Here is a 22,561-nt window from a genome sequence, read left to right on the forward strand (position 1 = left end):
TATATGCCAAACTGGTCCTGTAGACCAAGTACATGCATATTATGAAAAGCAATAATCATTTATAAATAGACTTTATTTTTAACTTAAACTACCTAACCAAAATTCAAATTGTTGTATTTTCTCGACAGTAAAATAAACGAAACACAAATAAAAGCCCACACTGAGTCAGCTGAGACTTCAGTACAATGTGACAAACACAACCTCTCCTTTATTATCTTGCATATTCTTTTCTTCTATCTCCCAGAGTGTTCGGAATACTACTTCCTCCATGAGGATAAATGTGTGGATGATTGTCCCACTGGATACTTTGCCAGTGAGAAGCAACAGGAGTGTGTGCGGTGTCACGCTGATTGTGCCTCGTGTGACGGACCGGACATTGATGACTGTGAAGTGTGTCACAACCCGAAAGCTGTGCATTACAACGGAGAGTGTCTGTCTGAGTGTCCAAACAACACGTTCTATGAAAAGAACACCAATGAATGCAGAGGTGTGGAACTCCAAAACTGATATCACAGTAATATTCATGATATTAATGCACCTGTAATGTGTTACAGGTGCTTTCCAAAAAAAAAAATGCCTTCTCATTTTTTCACAGACTGTGACAAGTCATGTCTGACCTGCTCAGGACACGGGCCCTCAAACTGCCTCAGCTGTGATACCAACAGACGGAAAGACGCCAGCGGACACTGTGCGTGGTACAGTCAGTGCGCCCCGGACACATACGTGAATCAGAATGGGGAATGCCAACAGTGCCACGCACTCTGCAATCGCTGCTCCGGGCCTGGAAAAGACCTCTGCCTCAGCTGCAAGGAGCCATGCTTCCTGCTGAGTGAGTCCTCAAAATGCCAGAGTTGTAGTTTGTGCTCATTCAGGTGTGCTTCCAATCTTTTTAACTTTAAAGTTCTTGACTTTGTGTGTGCGTCCATCAGACATCACCTGTGTGAAAGAGTGTCTTGTGGGTTACTATGCTGAGGACAAGGATGAGCGTGTGTGTGAGCGCTGCCACCTAAGCTGTCAGTCCTGTGTTGGTCATCATAGCGTGCAGTGCGTCACCTGTAAACCTGGATTTTTCAAGCTGGGTAGCAGCTGTGTTGAAACCTGCTCAGAGAGGTTAGAGGACACGCGACAGACTGAACGAAAGCCTTCCCACTAGTCTACTGACACCTATCAATTGTTCTTCCTCTCTTTTAGTCACTTTGGCAACATGGCCACCATGGTCTGTGAGCGATATGACCCCTCCTGCAGCCAGTGTTCAGGTAGTAGTAACAGAAACTGCCTGAGTTGCCGGGAGGGCTACGTCTACCTGGGGCAGTGGGGCCAGTACCTGAAGAGCTGCCCTCCAGGCTACTACAAAGGCAGGAGGTCTACTACCTGTCACAAGTGTCACCCTACCTGCAAGACCTGCAGCGGTAAAAGAAGCCCGTTGTGGCTTTCTGTATTATTATTATTATTTACCCAGCTTTTTTGTATTTTTGGGATATGAGATGTGGTGAGAAGTTAACACATGTTGATTATAAAGACGGGGCAAAGACAGGGCAACATACCCATCATATGATATACTTCGGCTGGGCTTTTTGATTCAGTTGTTGTGCTTCTTTGTTTGTAAATTCCAGCTCAGTCATGTGTTTACGCGTTCTTCTTTGTGTTATATCCCTCTCCTAACAGGTGAGGGTGCTCTTGCCTGCCTATCCTGTTATGATGGCTTTGACTTTAAGAGAGGCATCCGTTACAACCCTTGTTTCGTAGGCTTCTATGCTGCCTCACAGGTGACAGACAGCTTTTGTGTTACTTTATGTACAAAAGGGTGTTTTGCTTCATGAAAAAATAAAAACAACATCCTGGCTTTGTGTCAAGATTTGGTGAAGTATCCGCAGGTCAAATTCACTCACAAGAGTGTGGCGCTGCAGTCTAATCTGTATTCTGTTGTTGCTCCAGGATTCAGAGAGTGAGAAACCAAATTGCAAAGCTTGCGACCTGTCTTGCGAGGGCTGCCATGGTCCCAGCATGAGGGACTGCACTCTGTGCCCTGCGAGCCAGATCTTGTCTGATGATGGCCAAAGGCTGATTTGGTGACTGATTTGATATGATTGTAGAAGGTCAGGTCTGAGTCTATCAGCACGCCAAGGTTCTGGACTTGGTTTTTTAGTTTCTAGAGACAGTGACTCAAGATGTTTACTGACAGCAAACCTCTTCTCTTTGTTGCCAAACACAATGACCTCAGTTTTTTCTTGATTTAACTGAAGGAAATTTTGGTTCATCCACTTTTTGACTTGCTCTAAGCAGTCGCACAATGACTCTATAGGACTGCAGTCATCCGGAGACAGTGCGAGATTTATCTGTGTGTCATCTGCATAGCTGTGGTAGTTGACTTTAGAGTTCTTCAGAATTTGACCCAGAGCCAGCATGTATAGAGTGAACAGAAGGGGTCCAAGAACTGACCTCTGAGGAACTCCACATGTCAAAGCCACTCAATCAGATTGATTACTTCCAATGGTCACAAAATAACTCCGCTCCTCCAAGTAGGACCTGAACCATTCTAGGACTGTCCCGCTGAGTCCTGCCCAGGTTTCCAACCTGTTCAGCAGTATACTGTGATCCACAGTGTCAAATGCAGCACTGAGATCCAACAATACCAGAACTGACACCTTGCCTGAGTCAGTGTTCAACCTTATGTCATTCACCACTTTAATAAGAGCCGTTTCTGTACTGTGGTGAAGTCGGAAGCCTGACTGAAATTTGTCAAGGAGTCCACTGGAGTTCAAGAAGTTACTGAGTTGATTAAAAACCACTTTCTCAACAATCTTGGCTATAAAAGGAAGATTTGAGGTGGGTCTGTAGTTGGTTAAAATGGAAGCATCCAATGTTGTCTTTTTTAGGAGTGGCTTGATGGCAGCTACTTTTAAGGGTTTAGGAAACGTGCCTGATTGAAGTGAGCAGTTTATTATTTGCTGCAAATCTGTTTGGACAGAGCTTACAATAGTTTTAAAGAAGTCAGATGGCATTGTGTCAAGACAGGATGTTGATGGTTTAAGATGCTGGACTGTTTCTTCTATGGTTTTTTGGTCAACTGTATTGAATTCTGACATCATAGTTGATTGATTCCTAGGTGGTTTTAAGGTTTGTGTCATTTTATTATTTTGCTGATTTATGTTGATATTTAGCCTTTTAGATTTGATTTTTTTCATTGAAAAAACAAGCAAATTCATTGCATTTTTCTGTGGAACAGAGTTCTGAAACTATCTGTTTTGGGGGGGTTGTCAGCTTATTAACCATAGCAAACAGAGCACGAGTGTTGTTGATGTTCTTATTAATCATTTCAAAATTTCATTTCATTTCAAAATTACAAAGACTTTGTTTGTCGAGGTCATGGTGAATTTGAAGTTTAGTTTTTCGCCATTTACGCTCTGCTTTCCTGCATTCTGTTTTCAAGGGCTTTACCATAATAGTGTTCCGCCATGGTGTTCGCTTTCCGCTCAAGATCATCTTATTTTTAACAGGTGCAACAGTATCCATGACATTTGAGATTTTCAAGTTAAAGTTATCTAAGAGTTCATCAACTGTCTCTGCACTCGCAGTTGATGACATAGCTATAACGTCCATAAACTTAGCACTGGTATTCTCATTTATGTACCTTTTTCTAACAGACACACGGGTTAACTGAATGTTTGGAGTTAACTGTAAGCCAGAGAACACACAGAAATGATCAGAGAGCGCCAAGTCCTTGATATCAACAGAAGAAATGTCAACACCTTTAGAGATAACCAGATCCAGTGTGTGGCCTCGAGTATGTGTGGGTCCATTCACATGTTGAAGGAGGCCAAAAGTGTCAAGTAGAGAGCAGAGTTCTTTGGCATTAGTGTCCATGTTATTGTCCATGTGAATGTTAAAATCCCCAGTTATGATAAAAAAGTTATAGTCAGTGCAGATCACTGACAGCAGTTCAGCAAACTCATCAAAGAAAGTTCCTGGGTATCTTGGTGGTCTATAAATGATTAGGAAGATAACTTTTGGATCCCCCTTTACTAAAAAACAGAAATATTCAAAAGAGCTAAAATCACCAAGTAAAATTTCTTTGCACTGAAAGACTGATTTAAAAATGGCAGCAACTCCCCCGCCCTTCTTACCACTTCCACACTTATTGATAAAACTGAAATTTGTTGGTGCGGCCTCATTGAGAATGGTATCACAGCTACATTCAGTCAGCCATGTTTCACTAAGAAATAAAAAGTCTAGATTATAGGTCATGATCATGTCATTTACTAAGAGGGATTTGTTGGCTAGTGATCTGATATTGAGTAGGGCTAATCTCGTGGAGACAACAGGTGATACTGGTGTGTTTCGGGGTTGACACACTATATTCAATAGATTGGTAGATTTAACTGAACCTTTTTTATTTCTCACCAGTTTGACCACTTTTCTGTTACCTGTCATCACAGGGATTGAAAAGGCTGTCTGAACTCCATAGGGCCCTGACTTTATCTGGGGAAGAGCATTCTTGATATCAGTATTACAGCCTGGACCCGGCACATATCAGTCAGACTCACAGATATGATGATTCAGAGGAGGTGGGGGGGCTTGGTCACTTCTGTTTGAGGGTTGTTTCCAACGTGATGGACGTGGTGGAATGGGAGGGGCTGGATGAGGTGGGATGTTAGGGGGGAAGAATATGGGATTTTGGCGTGGTGTCAATTGTATTCCAATATTGAGAAAGCTCTTCATCCTGTCCGGGAAATCTAGAAGTAAGGAGTCCAGAGTGAGTGGAGACTGCTGGGGGCTGGGTGGGGTCCGGGGGGGCGAAAGCTGGGGGTTTCCCACTGGGGCTGGGGGAGACTCCGCCTGTTGGACTGCCGGGGCTGGTGAAGACTCCTTATCTTGGGGTGAGGATGATGACGTTGCAGGTTCTTTCTGGATCTGCTGTCCTCCATGGTCAGAGGAGGAGGGGGAAGCGGCCACAGCGGAGGTTGAGGCCACAGCAGCGGAGGCGGAGGAAGCGGCCACAGCAGCAGAAGGTTCCTCTGTGAGAGAGAGCCAGACAAACACCTTACAGATGTCTCTGGCTCTCCCCACATTTTTGTGGAGTGCGTAGAAACGCTCCTGCGTCTCCGCGCTGTGGCACTTGAAGGTGGCCAACTTCCCCCTCATGGCCTCATCGTTCTTCTGGAAGTTCTACAAAAGACAAATTCATGCTAGAGTCAGTATGGATTATGGTTAGGCTGTAAAAATCAAACATCAGGTGTCTGTTATACTCACATAAGTCGACACTGCTGTCCTTAGGTCGAGGAGGCTGGGGGAACCGGTCAGGCCCATCTCGGACCAGACCTGGCGAAGGTACCTGACCAGGTTGTTCGCCTCCCCCCGCCCAAGGGACGCGAAGAAGTACGTATTTGTTGGCACAGCACGTTGGCAGAGGGCGAGCCAACGTGTGCACCAACCATACTCCTGCGCGTCCAGGAAGATTTGTGCCACACCAAACTTCCTGACCGTCTTGTGATCCAGCACCTGCAACAAATAGAAATGACAGAAAGCAGAAAGAGCAGTCAATGTGATGAACCTATGAAAACCCAATTTAACCTGATTTTCAAAGTGATCACATCATGACACTGTTTGAAATTACACTGAAACTTACATTAACGAGGTATCCACTCTGGGCGTCCCCCAACGGCCTCCTTCACCTCGGACGCCCGCATCCGGGTGAGGACGCCTGCCCTGTGCCCATAAATAGAGCACAGGAAAGCTGCGAGGTACCCAAAGAAGCGATACCTCGTCTTTGGGTCCTTGGGCGGTGCCTCCTCGATGTCGTCTGAAATGAGTTTAAGAGAGAGAAGAGAATAATGAGTGACAAAAAGTGTAGTGTGTGTGTGTGTGTGTGTGAGAGAGAGAGTGACAGAGAGAGGCAGCACAGACTTACCAAGAAGCGAAGGAATCTTGGCCAAGGCCAAGACCTGGCATTTGGCCAGGTCTTCCCGGGTCACCAGCCTCTTCATTTTCTCCTGTTTGAGCAGGTGCTGGTGACCCAGGATGGTCCGGCCAAGATCCTTGCAGAGCTTCTTGAGCTCTCTGAACAGCAGTGCCAACTTCCGTGCGGGCATTCGGGAGTACTTCGGGGTGACGTCCCGAACGTACTCCACAAATGCTATAGCCTGGCCCACGTACAGGGAGATGGTCGTCGGGGCCAGGCCAAAGGACCGGAGGAGAGCAGGGTCCATCTGTGGAAAGAGCAGTCTGCATTTAGTCTTTATCGTTCATTTGTTTTCAGTACTTACTATGTTCTGTCTTTCAAAGTTCACTACTTACAATTTGACCAGCGGGATGTTATCCAGGAACTCCCAAGTCCAGAACTTGACCGAAGGCCAGCCGACCATCATGAACTTTACGAACACTTTGGTTCGGCTGGCCTTGGACACTAATTCTGCTACATCTTGGGAGTTCCTTCAGTACATCCACGTACGACTGCATGTACCGGTCTATGAGAATAAAACACATGTGCTGATTAATGTAACAAGATAACACTCCACACACCTGCACAAATATACTATGTGTGATCTCAGTGATACACCAAGCCAATCTCAGTGACAAGCTGCATCCTACAGCCTTGCCACACCGGGTGACAATTCTTGGTGGAAAGTAAGAAATAACTTAACACTTAACTGTATCACACTTATACATGTTTTTGGAACTGTTTTTATTTGTTTACGTTGCTATTCTAATATAGTATGAATTAATTTGTGAGTGTTCATTACATTTTTCTGCTATATTGTCAGCATCCACAAAGGTACGAGCCAGCTGCAGTAACATACCACCTGGGCACAAAGAATCACTTTGTGGCATTCCACAAACTGGGCGCTGACAAAGACTGGCATTTTTACGATGGCCTTGAGGAAATGCTCAACCCTGGCAAGGGTGATGTTGTCATCACTGACACATTAAGGAAAAAGAAACTTAAGGCTAAGAGTAAAGTTAGCCACATTGTCATGGTCAGGGTAAGTATGGACATTAATTATGGCATAACACTGTCTTGACTTCTAAAACTAGTTTTCCTTAATATATGACATTTCAACAGATAACAAAAATATTCATGTCTTTTGGTTCACAAATAAGAAATTGAAATTAATCACAGTAATAACTAAACGTATTAATCAGACTTACTTGTCTTTCACATTCAGGTGACAATCCTTTCTGGAGAAAATAGGTGATAGTCCTCTTACATAATCTCTTCATAAAAAATTATTTGTTTTCCTCTTGCTTTAGGACAAAGCAACAGAAGCTGTTGAAGCCAGGCGGCAGGACAATGAACAGCTTGTTACATTCATTGTGGACCACAATGGAGCTGATGGAAAGCTGAGGGTACGTCTAACATGTCATAACTTTCCCATATGGAGCAATTTTACTAAAAAAAGCTATGAAATTACAGAGCAACACCTAACCTGATCCATTTATAATGTATCACCCTGTGATAAAATGTGATATATTAAACACCCATTAACCAATTACTAACTTAATGGCGAATGTGCAATTAGTTCAGTGAAGAAACATCTGTAACTGCTTGTGGCTTGTTCGCTTCTGCCAAGAACACCGTTCTCCTTACATGGACTGCACTAGACTGCACTTTATACCAGCACATTCAGATACTGAGGTGTATGTACCCACAGACAAAATGGAGGAAACAGGCCTTATTTGAGTTCATTGAGTCCACAGCTCTATAAGTTCATTAAGTTCATAATGGTTGCGCGCGCCTCCGCACGTCTCCGTGCAAGACACTAAGATACACTGAAGAATAAACCCCTTTTTCTTACCAAATGTAGATTTGATATGAGACATTCTTACAGTCAGACCATATCTTTTGGCTGTACGCCTGGACCAGTCGCCTTGAATCTTCTTTAAAAGTAAGGGACTTTCTCTCCCCGGGCAGAGAGTTTTTCCATTTGACAACCGGCTCTCCCAGAAAATGCATTTTCTGTAATTGAGATGGACCTGACGACAGAAATAAAGATTTCTTTTGTTCGACTACGTCCGTTTCAGCAGCTTTCTTCATCACTCATTTTCTGCACCGGTTTTTGAGGGACCTCTCTCAGAATTCACCACAATACCATAGTAGTTAAGTCAATTAGTTTTACAGTAAAGCAAGTTTCATTGCAGAGATTTAAAGACACATATGTCTACTGTGGAAAGAAAGCCACTATTTGGGGTATTCTGGCCTCTTGCTGTGAATGGAACTAATGAAATAGGCTGAGACACGGCGATGCCTCACAGCACCACTGTGTGTGAGCAGATAAAAATTAACTGAACGTTTTTAAATATTCATGTTTAATTACTTTCATAATGAATTCAAAATAAATAAGTAATGTAGTTTCCATAAAGGACCCAGTTTAGGGTGATCAGAATTCCAAAAATGCAGTAAAATGGCCCTGTTCTGCATTTTCACAAATCAGAAAAAGGTTTCACAAATCCCAAACAAGGTTTTAATGAATCTATAGCCTCTTTAGAATAATTCTATCCAGATTTGAGCAGTCTAAGTAATGTAGTTTCCATACAGGACCCAGTTTATGGTGATCAGAATTCCAAAAAAGCAGTAAAATGGCCCTTTTCTGCATTTTCACAAATCAGAAAAAGGTTTCATGAATCCGAAACAAGATTTTAATGAATCTACAACCTCTTTAGAATAATTCCATCCAGATTTGAGCAGTGTAACTATTGTAGTTTCCATACAGGACCTTGTTTTGGTCGATCAAAATGCAAAAAAGCAGTGAAATGGCCCTTTATGCCCACCCCTTTAATGCGCGAATCGGAGGCTGGCGAATCGGATGCCAACTTCAGCGTCGTGTACCGCCCACAGGTGAAACAAACGATAACGCTGGAATGAGCAATTAAAGAGACAGACTTCAATCTTGATAACGGTGTTCGTTGCGTTATTAGCTAGCAGGGTATTTCTGGTTGAATAGCCAGGGTCCGACTTCCTTGTGTAGGTCATTCTGTCGCTTTCATCTAAGCCAGCTGCTCTTGGGAAACTAGTCATGAAGAGCCTTCCGTATTTCTGTCGAGGAGAGGTTATTCGAGGCTTTGGAAGAGGAAGCAAAGAACTTGGGATTCCCACTGGTAAGAAAATAGTTTAGCCTATATCTCTTTGGGCTTTTCAGTTGGCTAATATGTAACGCAGTGCTTACGCAGACAACGTAAACCCAGTGTACATCGTTTTTCTACCAAACCAGAGCAATATCAAGGAATAAACCATGTGTGAGTATTCTTATCACGACAATCACTTCTTCTCAGGTGACTTATCAGATACTTCGTGGTTGTTCATGCACACTGGATACATGAGCGTTAGCTACACTGGTTACGACACTCTTTCACGTAACGGAACTTGCCCTGTTTTCTACCTGGTTTGTCGCTATGGATGTTTCCATAAACCTGTTGTAGGTGGATAAAAATGTGCTCTTGGATACTGAATTAGTTAAGCAATTTATGAGCGTCGAATGTAGGGAAAATTGAATTTTGTGACAAACATGCACTCTTAATGTTCGTTATTTCTCTAACATTCAGCCTGAAAATAACTGCGAATGTTTAAGACGTACAATTTCATTTTGTCATGGGAATTCTGAGTTCAGGACATCATATTTGGCAAAGTGACAATGCAGACAACGGGGAAGTGAATATTTGTTTGAGGTGGTTCAAGCTTTGTTTAATCAGAAGGGAAATAATACCAAAGTATGACATTATATTATTAAAGCGATACTCCGTAGTAAATTCACCCTGGGGTCATTTGAACCGTGATATCCAGCCAAGTAGCCCACCCGCAGTTTTTTCGATCTTGGCTGAACATCAGCTGAGTTACTGAGTTATCCCGAATAGCTTCATACAAGGGTTAATGGATCCTGGTCTGTATCTCCAAAATTACCACACTAAAATCACATGCCATGACACCAAACTTCTACAGTAGTACAAATATGGTCTGTACTCACCAAACGATGCATTTGGAAGTTTGTACATAGTCCAGGAGTTTATTATTATCAACACAAGCCTGATAGCTTCTCTGCAGCTAAAGCTGCGCCGACGTCACTTCTGGGAGCTGGGAGCTTCAAAGTAAGATGAGGGTTGATCTACTACTGTAGACAACAAAGTATATGCTATATTCTACATGTTTTTTTATGTTGTAGAGTAGTGAATTTATTTTATTAATGGAGAAATTGAGCAGTCTTGCTTTGTTGTCTACAGTAGTAGATCAACCTTCATCTTACTTTGAAGCTCCCAGCTCCCAGAAGTGACGTCGACGCAGCTTTAGCTGCAGAGAAGCTATCAGGCTTGTGTTGATAATAATAAACTCCTGGACTATGTACAAACTTCCAAATGCATCGTTTTGTGAGTACAGACCATATTTGTACTACTGTAGAAGTTTGGTGTCATGGCATGTGATTTTAGTGTGGTAATTTTGGAGATACTGCCAGGGTCCGTTAACCCTTGTATGAAGCTATTCGGGATAACTCAGTAACTCAGCTGATGTTCAGCCAATATCGAAAAAACTGCGGGTGGGCTACTTGGCTGGATATCACGGTTCAAATGACCCCAGGGTGAATCTACTCTGGAGTATCGCTTTAAAACTGTCCTGATCTGGAAGTAGTCTGCATCAACTATTGAAAACCATTGTAGGTGGGTCGCTACTCCTTGTTACATGCCCCTGCTTCTTACCTTTCTTTGTACTTCTTCTGACTCTTGTCTCTGTTTTCCAGCCAACTTCCCAGACTCGGTGGTGGACAATCTTCCATCAGATATCAGTACAGGGATCTATTATGGCTGGGCCTGCGTCGGTAACGGTGATCTGTACAAAATGGTGATGAGCATTGGCTGGAACCCTTACTACAAAAATACCAAGAAATCCATGGTAAGTATAAGATTTTTTTTAAAAAAGTATTCATTACAATCAGCTCGGTCTGAAAAACGGTGTGCACATTTTAAATATGTTTCCAGTATGTTCGATAGTCCACGGTCTCAAGCTTATTGGAACCCATATATTACATGACTACACATCCGATTATATATGTCAGTTTAACTGAGCATTGGAGTCTTTCTGGACTCTAATGGGAAGAAAGATATTGGAACCATTTTGATTTGATATATTAGATAAAGTTCCTTTTATATATAAAAAAAACCTCTACTGATCAGAATAAAACCAGGAAAACCCCACAAATCATTAAAAAAATGGCCATTTTTGTGTGCGTGTGTCTGAGAGTACTTTGGTTGTCAGCTCCTAATGAACCAACATGAAATCAATGGTTGTATTTATTGCTCATTGAATGCATCGTATAAAGTTGGACTACGGTCAGTCGCGTAAGAAGCTGGCTGCGGGCCCCGGTGCGACATGCGGAATACGGGCCCTCTAGTGGTCATAGTGACATTTAAAGCTGCCGTCGGCAGGTTTTCAAAATTGCGAGTCTAAAGTCGGAAAATTCGAACTGATACAACTTTCAGGTCCCTCCCCCAGCCTCTAACAAGCTCCGAATCGCCCCCAAAACCCCTCCCCCTCTGTGGACGAGGTTGTGCACGTGAGTTCACACCAGTGTGAGCGCACACAAGCTGGGGCAGACTCACGCTCAGCAGCGTGTGCACAAGCTGTGATTGACAGGTAGGATTCCTCCACCCTAACGTGATTGGTTAAAAACAGCCGGGAGCGCTCGGTTTTTGCAAGCATGATTACAGGCTTCAGAGGGAGCTACAGATTTCATTATTTTTCCTAAACAGCCTATTTAATATTCTACTTCCAGAATCCCATGACAGTTCAAGCTAATATGACAAAAAAAAAAGTTGCCGACCGCAGCTTTAAGGGAGGACTTAACATAAGGGTGCCTAATCCTCAAGGATCAAAGATAGCCTATAGAAGTAGTTTATATTGTTGTACATAAAAACATACTCCACAACATTGAGTCAATAATATGGGAAAACTTTACAAATCATTTTTATTAATAGGCCTATACGGTAATCAAATATATACAGCATTGACATTAGCGCATGCCATGGAAGTAGGCTCAAAGCGCTGAAACCTCGCCTTCTGCTGAAACAGCAAGCTCTTACAGTATGGTTGCCCTAAATATGAACTGCGCAGAAACTGAACTTGGGCTTTACAACGGTGCAGGAACAAAGAAAAAAAATATTCATACAACTGTGCAGAAACAAAGAAAAAAAATATTCATACAACTGTGCAGAAACAAAGAAAAAATCATACGACCATCACTGTACATTAATCATCACTAGAATGCCATTTTACGAGCCTTGCGTTGTGCAAAATCATCAACGATGTCACCAATATTTAATGCTCTGGCTCTCCTGTTTTCAATGGATAGTATAGCTAACCCACTGAGTCTGTCCTGCCCCATGCTGCTCCTTAGGTATGTCTTTATAAGTTTTAGTTTTGAAAAAGATCGCTCAGCTGTTGCCACAGTCACAGGTAGTATGAGAAACAGCATGAGCGCAGTGCACACTTCACCGAATGTGGATGTTACCGTATCACAATCCACCACAAGCATTTTGGCCAGTTGTAAAATGGATGTTTTTTGCGCAATCTCTGATTTGAAACACGACCTAAATGAGAGGAGTTGACTTGGAAACGTTGGTGCGATGTCCCTGGCGTAATAATCAGATAAACGCTTCGCTTTTGCAAACAGGTCGTCATCATCACCTGCGAGCAGAAGGGTGGTAGGACGCAAAGCTTCAAACTAACGACACGTTTCCCGCATACTTTTAAATCTTTGTGTGAGTTGGGCGTTTATTATGTCCAGAGTGCCATTAAATATATGCACTCTGAAGTAACTCTCTGCGTCGGTAAAACGCTCATCTTCAGACAGTTCGTCAAAGTGACGCTTCACTCTCCTTGCCCTAACATTTTCAAATGCACTCTGAACCCCCCATTTACTTGCGAGCATCTGCGCTGTAGTCTTGGCCTGGTCAAATGCACCCCAGTACTCAGAGATGACTTGTATCGAGTTTTCTAGTAACTGAATTGTGGTCTGCAAATCTGTGTCTGTCTTTTGAAGTGTTTTTGACACAGCATTGACAGTCTCCAACACTTTTGTCTGCACAACGAGCAAAAAAATGAAATGAAATTTTTCCATCAATTTCGTAAGCCCAGCGGCTTCGTTTCGCTCATCCCTTTTGTCGCTTGTCAGAGCTATTTTTGTCAGCACCCGCATTACATCCACATACCTGTACCGTATAGCACTGAGGGAATCGAATCTGGAGGACCAGCGAGTGGGGCATAATCGCTTCAGAGTCACATCTGGGTGATCTGAGCCATCTGCTGTTATTATGCCACTGAGCATGTTCCATCTTTTAATGCTGGTTCCAAAGAATGTGTAGATGTGTTCTATGGTGTCATAAAACCGGTCAATCTCTGGGATGTTTTTCACTGCATCATTCAAAACCAAATTCAAATTGTGCGCTGCACAGTGAACATATGTAGCAAGCGGCTCACTCTCCCGTAGTCTGGCCTGCACCCCTGAGTAAATGCCACTCATATTTGCGGCTCCGTCGTAACCCTTTTTCGATAGCTGGACTTAGGTATTTAATGGAACCCTGTGGTCGGCTTATGAGCTCTTTCAGTAAAGGGTCGTAACCCGCGAGCAGCTCAATTATAGAAAGAAAATTCCCACTATTGGGCTGTCCCAGTACCTCCTGATGAGCCCTGAATGCAAGGTTACAAGACGCCAGAGTAAGTGTAACATTGACTATGCGCTCCAGCACTCCTCGCCAAAAAAGTGCGGCATTACGCACATCCCTCTCCAAATCTTTGTCAATGGTACCATGGAGCTTCCATTGCTCAAACACAACACAGGCTGCTACAAAACAAAACAAAGCTTCAGATTCACTATGAGCTGTATAAAGAAAGCCTGCGTAGTTATAACAATGAGCTGTGCAAGGCCAGACAGCTGCATTTATCTGAAATGATTAATAAGAATGTCAACAAGTCTCGAACTCTGTTTGCTATGGTTGAAAAACTCACAAATCCTCCTAAACAGACAAACCCAGACCTCCTCTCCACTGAGAAATGCAATGAATTTGCCAACTTTTTTAGCCAAAAAATCAAAACAATTAGACAAAACATTAACGCAACACAGACAAACAAGAAAACTAATCTGTGTCTAAAACCTAGAAATAACTCTGACGTTATGTCACAATTTAATATTGTAGATTTAAAAATCCTAGAGGAAACAGTTCGGCAGCTGAAATCAACAACTTGTTCTCTGGACATAATACCATCCGACTTTTTAAAAACTGTTTTTACCTCAGTAGAAAGTGATCTCCTACAAATAGTTAACAGCTCACTGGCACCAGGCATTTTTCCCAAGTCACTAAAGACAGCTGCCATTAAGCCACTCCTAAAGAAGAGAACTCTAGACGCCTCTATGATGAACAACTACAGATCTGTCTCTAATCTCTCTTTTATATCTAAGATTATTGAGAAAGTTGTATTTAACCAGCTCAACGACTTTCTGAATGAAAGTGGAAGTCTTGATAACTTTCAATCAGGCTTCAGACGTCATCACAGCACTGAAACAGCTCTGGTCAAAGTGTTAAACGACATCAGGTTGAATACTGATTCTGGTAATGTTTCAGTCCTGGTTCTGTTGGACCTCAGCGCTGCGTTTGATACTGTAGATCACAGAATCCTGTTGCACAGGCTGGAAAACTGGGTTGGACTTTCTGGAGCGGTCCTTAACTGGTTCAGGTCCTACTTAGAAGGCCGGAGTTATTTTGTTACTATTGGCAGCTATGAATCTGAGCGAGTGGCCATGACTTGTGGAGTCCCCCAGGGGTCAATTCTTGGACCTCTTCTGTTTAACTTGTATATGCTCCCTTTGGGTCAGATATTGCAGAATTTTAACATCAATTATCACAGTTATGCAGACGATACACAACTTTATGTGTCTCTGTCAGCGGACGACTGCAGCCCAGCAGACGTACTGTGTCAGTGTCTGGAGGAAGTAAACACCTGGATGAGAGAGAAGTTTCTACAATTAAATGAAGACAAAACTGAGATCATTCTGTTTGGTAGCAAAGAGAAGAGGGTCAGCGTTGGTAAATATCTTGAGACTCGGGACCTTACAATCACTGACCAAGTTGGTAACCTCGGAGTGTTGATAGACTCAGATCTGACTTTCAGCAGCCACATCAAAGCTGTCACCAAGGCAGCTTTTTACCATCTCAGAAACATCAACAGAATTAAAGGTTTCCTCTCCCAAAAAGACCAGGAGAAACTCATCCATGCATTCATCTCCAGTAGACTCGATTACTGTAACGCTCTTTTAACTGGACTTCCCAAAAAGAGCATTAAACATCTGCAGCTCATCCAGAACACTGCTGCTGGAGTTTTAACCCGGACTAAGAGATCTGAACACATCACACCAGTTTTAAAACCTTTACACTGGCTTCCAGTCAGTCACAGAATAGATTTTAAAAGCCTGCTGATGGTTTACAAATCCCAGAATGGTTTAGGCCCAAAATACATCTGTGATCTGTTCAGAGAATATAAAGCCAGCAGAGCTCTTAGATCCAAGGACTCAGGTCAGCTGGTCCAGTCCAGAGTCCAGACTAAACATGGAGAAGCAGCATTTAGCTGTTATGCTGCAAACAAGTGGAACAAACTGCCAGTGGAGATTAAACTTTCACCAAATGGAGACATTTTTAAATCCAGGTTAAAAACATTTCTGTTCTCATGTGGCTATGCATGAAATATCTTTTAACTTATCTAGACTGTTGCCTGATTTTAAATTAATTTAAATGATTTTATTTGTTTCTCTTTATATTATTTTATGTATTTTTAATGCTTCTTGCACTCCCTGCTGCAATGCTTTTATTTTATGTAAAGCACTTTGAACTGTTTGTACATGAAATGTGCTATACAAATAAATTTGATTTGATTTGATTTACATGTGGCTGAGAGGACTCGTGACATTCAATTTTTTAAGACAAATGGCCCCAATCATTTACTCCATTCACCCATGCGTTATTATAATGCGATGAACGGCGATCTCCAAATAGCCAGCATGGTTCACAGTAAGCACAATCCAATTTTGGTGAATAGCAAAGCCACATCCGTGGCAATTTGACACCTGCCTTTGTTTGGGTATGATAAAACACATCAGAAAAAGAGCGATTGTGTTTATTTTTAGGAAAAAGGCCGCTAAGTTTACATGAACCCATTGTTGAAATGTAGTTTTTAAAGCTGCGGTGGGCAACTTTTTTTTAGTCATATTAGCTTGAACTGTCATGGGATTCTGGAAGTAGAATATTAAATAGGCTGTTTAGGAAAAATAACGAAATCTGTAGCTCCCTCTGAAGCCTGTAATCGTGCTTGCAAAAACCGAGCGCTCCCGGCTGTTTTTAACCAATCACGTTAGGGTGGAGGAATCCTACCTGTCAATCACAGCTTGTGCACACGCTGCTGAGCGTGAGTCTGCCCCAGCTTGTGTGCGCGTACCCTGGTGTGAACTCACGTGCACAACCTCGTCCACAGAGGGGGAGGGGTTTGGGGGGCGATTCGGAGCTTGTTAGAGGTTGGGGGAGGGACCTGAGAGTTGTATCAGTTCAAATTTTCCGACTTTAGACTCGCAATTTTGAAAACCTGCCGACGGCAGCTTTAACAGAAGCGTCCAAGACATGTTCTTGAAAGTGTCCCCTGTCTGTAGGATAACGTTCTTCCCCCGCTCCTGTCCTGTCCAGCTCCTGTTCTGTACTGTCACTGCCTGACGCCTGTTTACCACAGTTTCGTCTGCAGACAGGTCACCTGCGCCACTGACTTCATCGCTAGTTTCTGGTTCTTTCTGTTGAGAGCTGCAACAAAGATTATACGAATCGAAATTTAGAATGAGCATCCAGTTTACTATAGGTCTAGGCTAACAAGCGCTAGTGTAACGGATGACAACTACCAACTAGAGTTTGGCGTAGAACGTTAGTAAACCTCCCTCCCGAAGCCTCATAGTTCTGTCGGTAGGCTACACTGTAACATGCTAACGTTCAAATAGCTAACACTTAGCTTATCTTGTGATTCTACTAGCAGCGATCATATTTTCAGATCTGTGTGATTATATGTATCTCGGTGGATTCTACATTCTACAATGAATACCCTTTCTATGTTGTTGTAGGTAAAATCCAACATGTTTGATCCTGAGCTCACACCTGTTGCATGGTTCTTCACAGTCGCCGCTAGGTGTAGATGTTGTTCTGTTCTTCTCACTGCTCTTGGTGGTAAACCCGAATTTGTCCAGTTTTGGCAGTTTTACCACCCTGTCCTGTTCCTCCCTGCGCTCCTGTCGCTTCTGGGAGCCGCTTTTGTGTTTGAAGGACTTTTGAGAAAGATAATGACAACAAACAATGGTGACCATTTCATTTTATTTCACCGGTTCACGATCTGAAATTTGGATAAACATGTAGGCCTATGCTTACATCTTCGTTCTTGTAGAGAACGGCCCGGCGGCAGCCGGCTTCTCGTGATCGTGCGGTTCTCGCGAAGAGAGCCGTCCGAGCGGCTGACAGATCATGAAGTGCTGCACGGGGTCCGCGGGACGTGCGGAGAAGCTTAAAGGATAAGACCGGTTTTTTGACATTGGGCCCTTGATTTCACATTATAACATGATGTTTATAATAAATAAAGCATAGTTTATAATAAATTATAAACTATGCTGTTTATAATTTATTAATTACTCTACACCAGCACTAATAACGTGGAGGTGCGTCGCTTACTTAAAAAAATCCGGGTTACTAATTTTGAATTTTAGCCGAATGAATAAATAGGCAGCAGGTCTGTGGGCTGTCTGTGGCAGTAGCACCACGATGACGTCAGTAACACCCACTTTACGACAAAAAAATCAAAATTACAATAACCCGGATTTTTTTAAGTAAGCGACGCACCTCCACGTTATCAGTGCTAGTGTACAGTAATTAATAAATTATAAACAGCATAGTTTGTGCCTGTATAAGCTTGCCCATAGGAAACCGTTTCATGGCCGAATATCTCAAGAGAGCAGCCAGACGCCTCGCGAATATCTTCGGAACAGCTCCAAATGTTCAACAACAAGCAGGGGTGAGTAGAACATCATGTGAAATCAAGGGCCCAATGTCAAAAAAACGCTCTTATCCTTTAAGATTTGCTTGCGACGGGCAAGGTGACCGTCGCTGGCCAGGGTACTGAAGTGCCACTGACTGAGAGCTCAGCGGATGACGGGTGAGCGTAGAATAAATCCTGCATCGTGAATTAGGGGGGTGCCGAATTTCGTTGCACTGAAATTCCACCGAATGACAGCTCAGTGGAGAATAAACGGGCCCTGCAACGGCCACGGGCCCCGGTGCGGCTGAACCTGCTATAGTTACGCGCCTGACTACGGTTAAGTTTTTATCTCGGCTCACCTTTGTTGAACCCCTTTCACTAAACGTGCAGCTAAAAATTGTTCAAAGGACAAACTGAAAAGCATACAGACACGAAGAGGTGAAAGCAGCGAGGCGACGTGATGGTGGTAATATGTGTTTGGGGTCATTTTTGCTGGCGCGGTTTAGATTAATTTGTCTCTTTAGTGGGAAGGGCCTCTGCAAATTTACACTTGCAACATGTATCAAGAAACGTGAGGAATGACTGTCTGCAAACAGATTTCTTTTGGACAATGTTGAACCTTTTTTGTTACAAACCACGCTCGGCAGCTGTGCTGTTATCACAGTTGAAGGATGAGAAAGCATCTGTGACAGACAAAACAAGAGCCTTGGAGGTGGCTTAATTTCAAAATTATATAAGAAATAGGAGCACACTTTGTGCCAAAGCATTGTTTTAAAAAGACTTACTTTCTGAAGTTAAGATTTGAGACACATTTGAAGATACACCACAAACTTGAGGGCAAGTTGAAAAGCCCTTGTGTTCTGTATGTGTACAAAGAGCAAAGGTTTTTATCCTGCAGTGCAGATTTAATCAGTTTTATAACCATCTCTTTGAATTATTACATGAGTTTCCCATCATGGTTGCTACGCACACATTTTTCAGCCTCTTAATTTCCTGGTCCCTAACTTCAGATGCCAAAGCTAATCTTTGTACTCTCTGATTTCATAATACCAGAGAAATGCAGTAAATTCTGGCGTCTGCTGTTCTCTGAGAAAGTTGATGCGAATGCTTTTTTTGGCCCTAGGAGATGCATGTGATTCACAAATTCAAAGAGGACTTTTATGGGGAGATTATCAGTGTTGTCATGGTGGGCTACATCCGTCCAGAAAGGAGCTACGACTCACTCGGTACGCCTTGCCTTAAAGTTCTTATCTTTCACACCTTCGTATTTTAGTTGGTGTTTGGAGATGTTTTTGCTTTTGTTTTTTTTCCCTCCACAATGCCCACTCTTAAGTTTGTTCTCCTCTGCACATGTTTACCTGTCCTAACAGAGGCTCTCATTGTGGCCATCAACAATGACATTGAGGAGGCCAAGATGAAGCTGGAGCTCCCAGAACATCGCAAACTGAAAGAGGACAACTTCTTCACCAGCACGACCAGCTCGACTTCAGTCACACCCTCCACCACTGCATCCACGTCTCAGACTATTACGAACGGTCACTGACAGCTGGCAGTGACAGCAGCGCTTTGTGCACGCACTCACACAGACCAGATGAGCACAGTTGTCTATATACACACACACGCAGACACAGACAGGTTGTTTATATGCACAGCCTTATTCTGAAACCTGTCAGCGGGCGCAACATGCATATAATCATAAACAGCCAATCTGTTTTGATATATTTTTCTTTTTTCTTTGTCAGTGTTCCTGTTTGAAAGAGCTTGCTGGAATTATTTTTTTTTCCTTTTTTGCAGTCAATTATTAGATTACTGTTCTCTTCTCTTTTTTTGTTCATCTTCACACCAGACTGCCTCTTTGCATCTCATTGGTCCTGCTGAGCATTTTATAAGAGAGAACACTGGTAAATTACAGATTTTTGGCAAGATATCGAACAGAAAAAAACAGTTTTGTAATAGCGCACCAAACAGACTGTAAATTCAACTCTGTGAATGCTGTCCTCCTACCTTAAGGTGGTTGAGAGAAGGTTTCAGCATTATTATCTGTAACGTACTGTGGCCTCGAAGTCAGAAAATGTTGTGTAACATTGTCCCCCTGGTTTTCTCATTTTTCACCCCTCTTCTAGAGCCTTATTCATCACTTGCCCTGAAAACCTCTACATTGGACCAGAGATTTTATTTGTGGTTTTGAGGCATTAAAAATAAAAAATAAACGCTTGCTAGATAGGACAAATTCAATAACTTGCAGCATGGTTATTTTTTTAATGAAAGCTAAGCAAATGTGTTTTGATAGACAGGCTTTTTTCCCACTGTTTCAGCATATTCATTTGCTGGATTTAAGTATCTTGACACTTGGTCGTTGATAATCTAAAGAACACAGTAAAGCTTAATAACAAAGCAGGTGCTTCTGCTCGTGGTTTATTCACTCACAGTTCTAGTGACACATTGGTAGATGGTAGTACGAATTAGAAAAAAACAACAACTCACCAATCCTGTTAGACAACCACAGGCTTTTAATTGCACGAAGAGCAATGTTAGAAAGTTGCTTAGAACTGGAAATTGTTCAACATGTATACGACTCCTAATAACTCTCTCTACAGCAAATATACTACACGTATGTTTTGTTCAGAGGGACTTTTCAAGTTCTTAACAAATATATTCCAAAACAGCTGGCAAAACCCTGAAGGAGTATCTCTTTATAGTGTGTGTGTGTGTGTGTGTATACTTGAGAGATTACATGAAATTGTCAAAGATAAAACTACAAGTCTCAACAGTTATTTGAACCCCCTGTAAAAAATAGTTTTAGGTGATAAAATATTTAAGTCTGCATATGTGATTATTGGATTTTAAGTCTGTTGGATTCATTATTTTTGTTTATTAAAGTGTTAAATAGGCAGCGAAAGATGTGACCACATTTTCTGAATGTTGACTTAATCATGCAACCGGAGGTGCGATCCTGTTTTTCGGCCGATGGCTTTTCTTCTTCTTCTTCTTCTGCTCTCCGTGTACATTGTTTTCATCACTTTCTTAACCAGCCAAATGAAAGCGGCGTAATCGGATGTGTCGCTTCGTCAAATCTTTCAAAGATTTGAAGAGGGCAGCGCTCGTAACCCTGAAACGTGTTACTTTACTTTGTCACTGCGGTGAGGCTCGTGTTTCCAGGTCCCATTTGTTGGAATAATTCGCTGTAGTTTACACAGGGACCGGGGTTGCTGCACACTGACTGAAAGCTCTGTTTTAATCCATCGTGTTTTACATCATTTTATTAAATGAAAAATTTGATCAAATATATTTCAAAGTTCATTTTTGATGTTTTTACATGTTAAAAAAAAAAAAAAAAGAATGTAAATGATGCTTCAGGAAAAATGAACCTTATAGAAAATACTTGTGGCCTTGCTGTTTTGGGACTTTGCATCCACAGTTGAGACCTTTCTTTTAGCTTCTGCCATGTTGCACAGATGCGAATTATAGTTGATTTATTTTTTATCTTTTTTGAATATATAATTGAGATGATCGTCATCTTCCCTTTTATTTGTGCTCCTGAAAGGAACTGTGAAGTGGAACACTGTAAGCAAAACAGATTCCACTGTGTGCGTCGAAACAAGCGAAACAATGAAGTGCATTTTGCGTATTATGTTTCTAATCCAGACACGACAAGTTCTACTGGAAATCAGGTATTTCTAACTGGCAAAGCGAGATTAATGCACGTTTAACATGCACGGCTTAACAAAAAGTCAGTTGAAAAAAATATATAGTCATTACATAAAACATTCAGTTGTTCACAAAGGCAGAAATTAAATGCAAACAGAAAGAAAATAGCATAAAAACTACGAAATTATGAACCATCTCAAAGGGTTATAGGCTAGTTTGAAAAAGTGATCAAATAAGTGCAAGTGGCAAACAACTTTAAATGATATATTTGAATATATATATATATATTGTTTTTGAACAACCACTACTAAAATGTTATGTTGTCAAATGAATGAATGGAATTAAAAAAAAAAAAAGAATAAATAAAAGTATCTCAGACCCATTTATTAACACCCAACACTGACATTTCATTACAGCCTCACAAACTTGTATGTAGCCGCCCGGAGGCTTCTTGGATCCGTCTGCTTTGTTGTAATCGCATCATTTCCTCAAATAAGTCAGAAAGCCGTTAGACTGACTAAAGTTCCTACAACCTCAGTGAACCAAGACATGATGTTAAAAGGGTCTGATTTATTCCAGTGTCTTTATCACGGTGGCAAAGTCAGGAGAGCAGTCTGAGAACATCTGAAAGGCTTTTGTGAAAAAACTATTTCAGAAGCCACATGAAATTCACCTTAAAGTTCTCGTTTCAGCACTTTTTGACGCCATGGTTTACTGCTGAGCTGTGTAAGGGAAAAATTAATTCCTATATACATTGTTTGAGTGTTACTCTGTATCACCCGGTAATAACTCATTTAAGACACTTGTTTTTCTCTTTTCTCCCTCTTTCAATGAGGGTATTGTGCTCTTATGATTTAACAACTTTAAGGAGTTTGACAGGGAAGA

The 22,561-nt window shown here is 42.0% G+C and overlaps 2 protein-coding genes across 2 annotated transcripts; both read left to right on the forward strand.

Moving 5' to 3' along the window:
* Positions 1 to 423: 423 nt before the first annotated feature.
* Positions 424 to 2,073, forward strand: LOC142391151 (proprotein convertase subtilisin/kexin type 5-like). Its single transcript, XM_075476928.1, has 5 exons — positions 424 to 487; positions 596 to 829; positions 1,192 to 1,409; positions 1,666 to 1,766; positions 1,936 to 2,073. The coding sequence occupies exons 2-5, from the start codon at positions 741 to 743 to the stop codon at positions 2,071 to 2,073; spliced, it is 546 nt and encodes a 181-aa protein (XP_075333043.1). The 5' UTR covers positions 424 to 487; positions 596 to 740.
* A 6,769-nt stretch (positions 2,074 to 8,842) lies between these two features.
* Positions 8,843 to 22,561, forward strand: LOC142391465 (riboflavin kinase-like). Its single transcript, XM_075477220.1, has 4 exons — positions 8,843 to 9,093; positions 10,722 to 10,873; positions 19,152 to 19,254; positions 19,399 to 22,561. Exons 1-4 carry the CDS (start codon positions 9,012 to 9,014, stop codon positions 19,569 to 19,571), a joined length of 510 nt encoding a protein of 169 aa, XP_075333335.1. The 5' UTR covers positions 8,843 to 9,011; the 3' UTR covers positions 19,572 to 22,561.

The sequence above is a fragment of the Odontesthes bonariensis genome, chromosome 11 (assembly GCF_027942865.1).
Source record: "Odontesthes bonariensis isolate fOdoBon6 chromosome 11, fOdoBon6.hap1, whole genome shotgun sequence".
NCBI classification, from domain to species: Eukaryota; Metazoa; Chordata; class Actinopteri; order Atheriniformes; family Atherinopsidae; genus Odontesthes; species Odontesthes bonariensis.

Coding starts and splice junctions, on each gene's coding strand:
- LOC142391151 (XM_075476928.1), top strand. CDS start 741: ATGCCAACAGTGCCACGCACTCTGCAATCGCTGCTCCGGGCCTGGAAA. Junction 830..1,191: donor GGAGCCATGCTTCCTGCTGA/GTGAGTCCTCAA, acceptor CCTCTCTTTTAG/TCACTTTGGCAACATGGCCA. Junction 1,767..1,935: donor GCTTCTATGCTGCCTCACAG/GTGACAGACAGC, acceptor TTGTTGCTCCAG/GATTCAGAGAGTGAGAAACC.
- LOC142391465 (XM_075477220.1), top strand. CDS start 9,012: ATGAAGAGCCTTCCGTATTTCTGTCGAGGAGAGGTTATTCGAGGCTTT. Junction 10,874..19,151: donor AAAATACCAAGAAATCCATG/GTAAGTATAAGA, acceptor TTTTGGCCCTAG/GAGATGCATGTGATTCACAA. Junction 19,255..19,398: donor AAGGAGCTACGACTCACTCG/GTACGCCTTGCC, acceptor CTGTCCTAACAG/AGGCTCTCATTGTGGCCATC.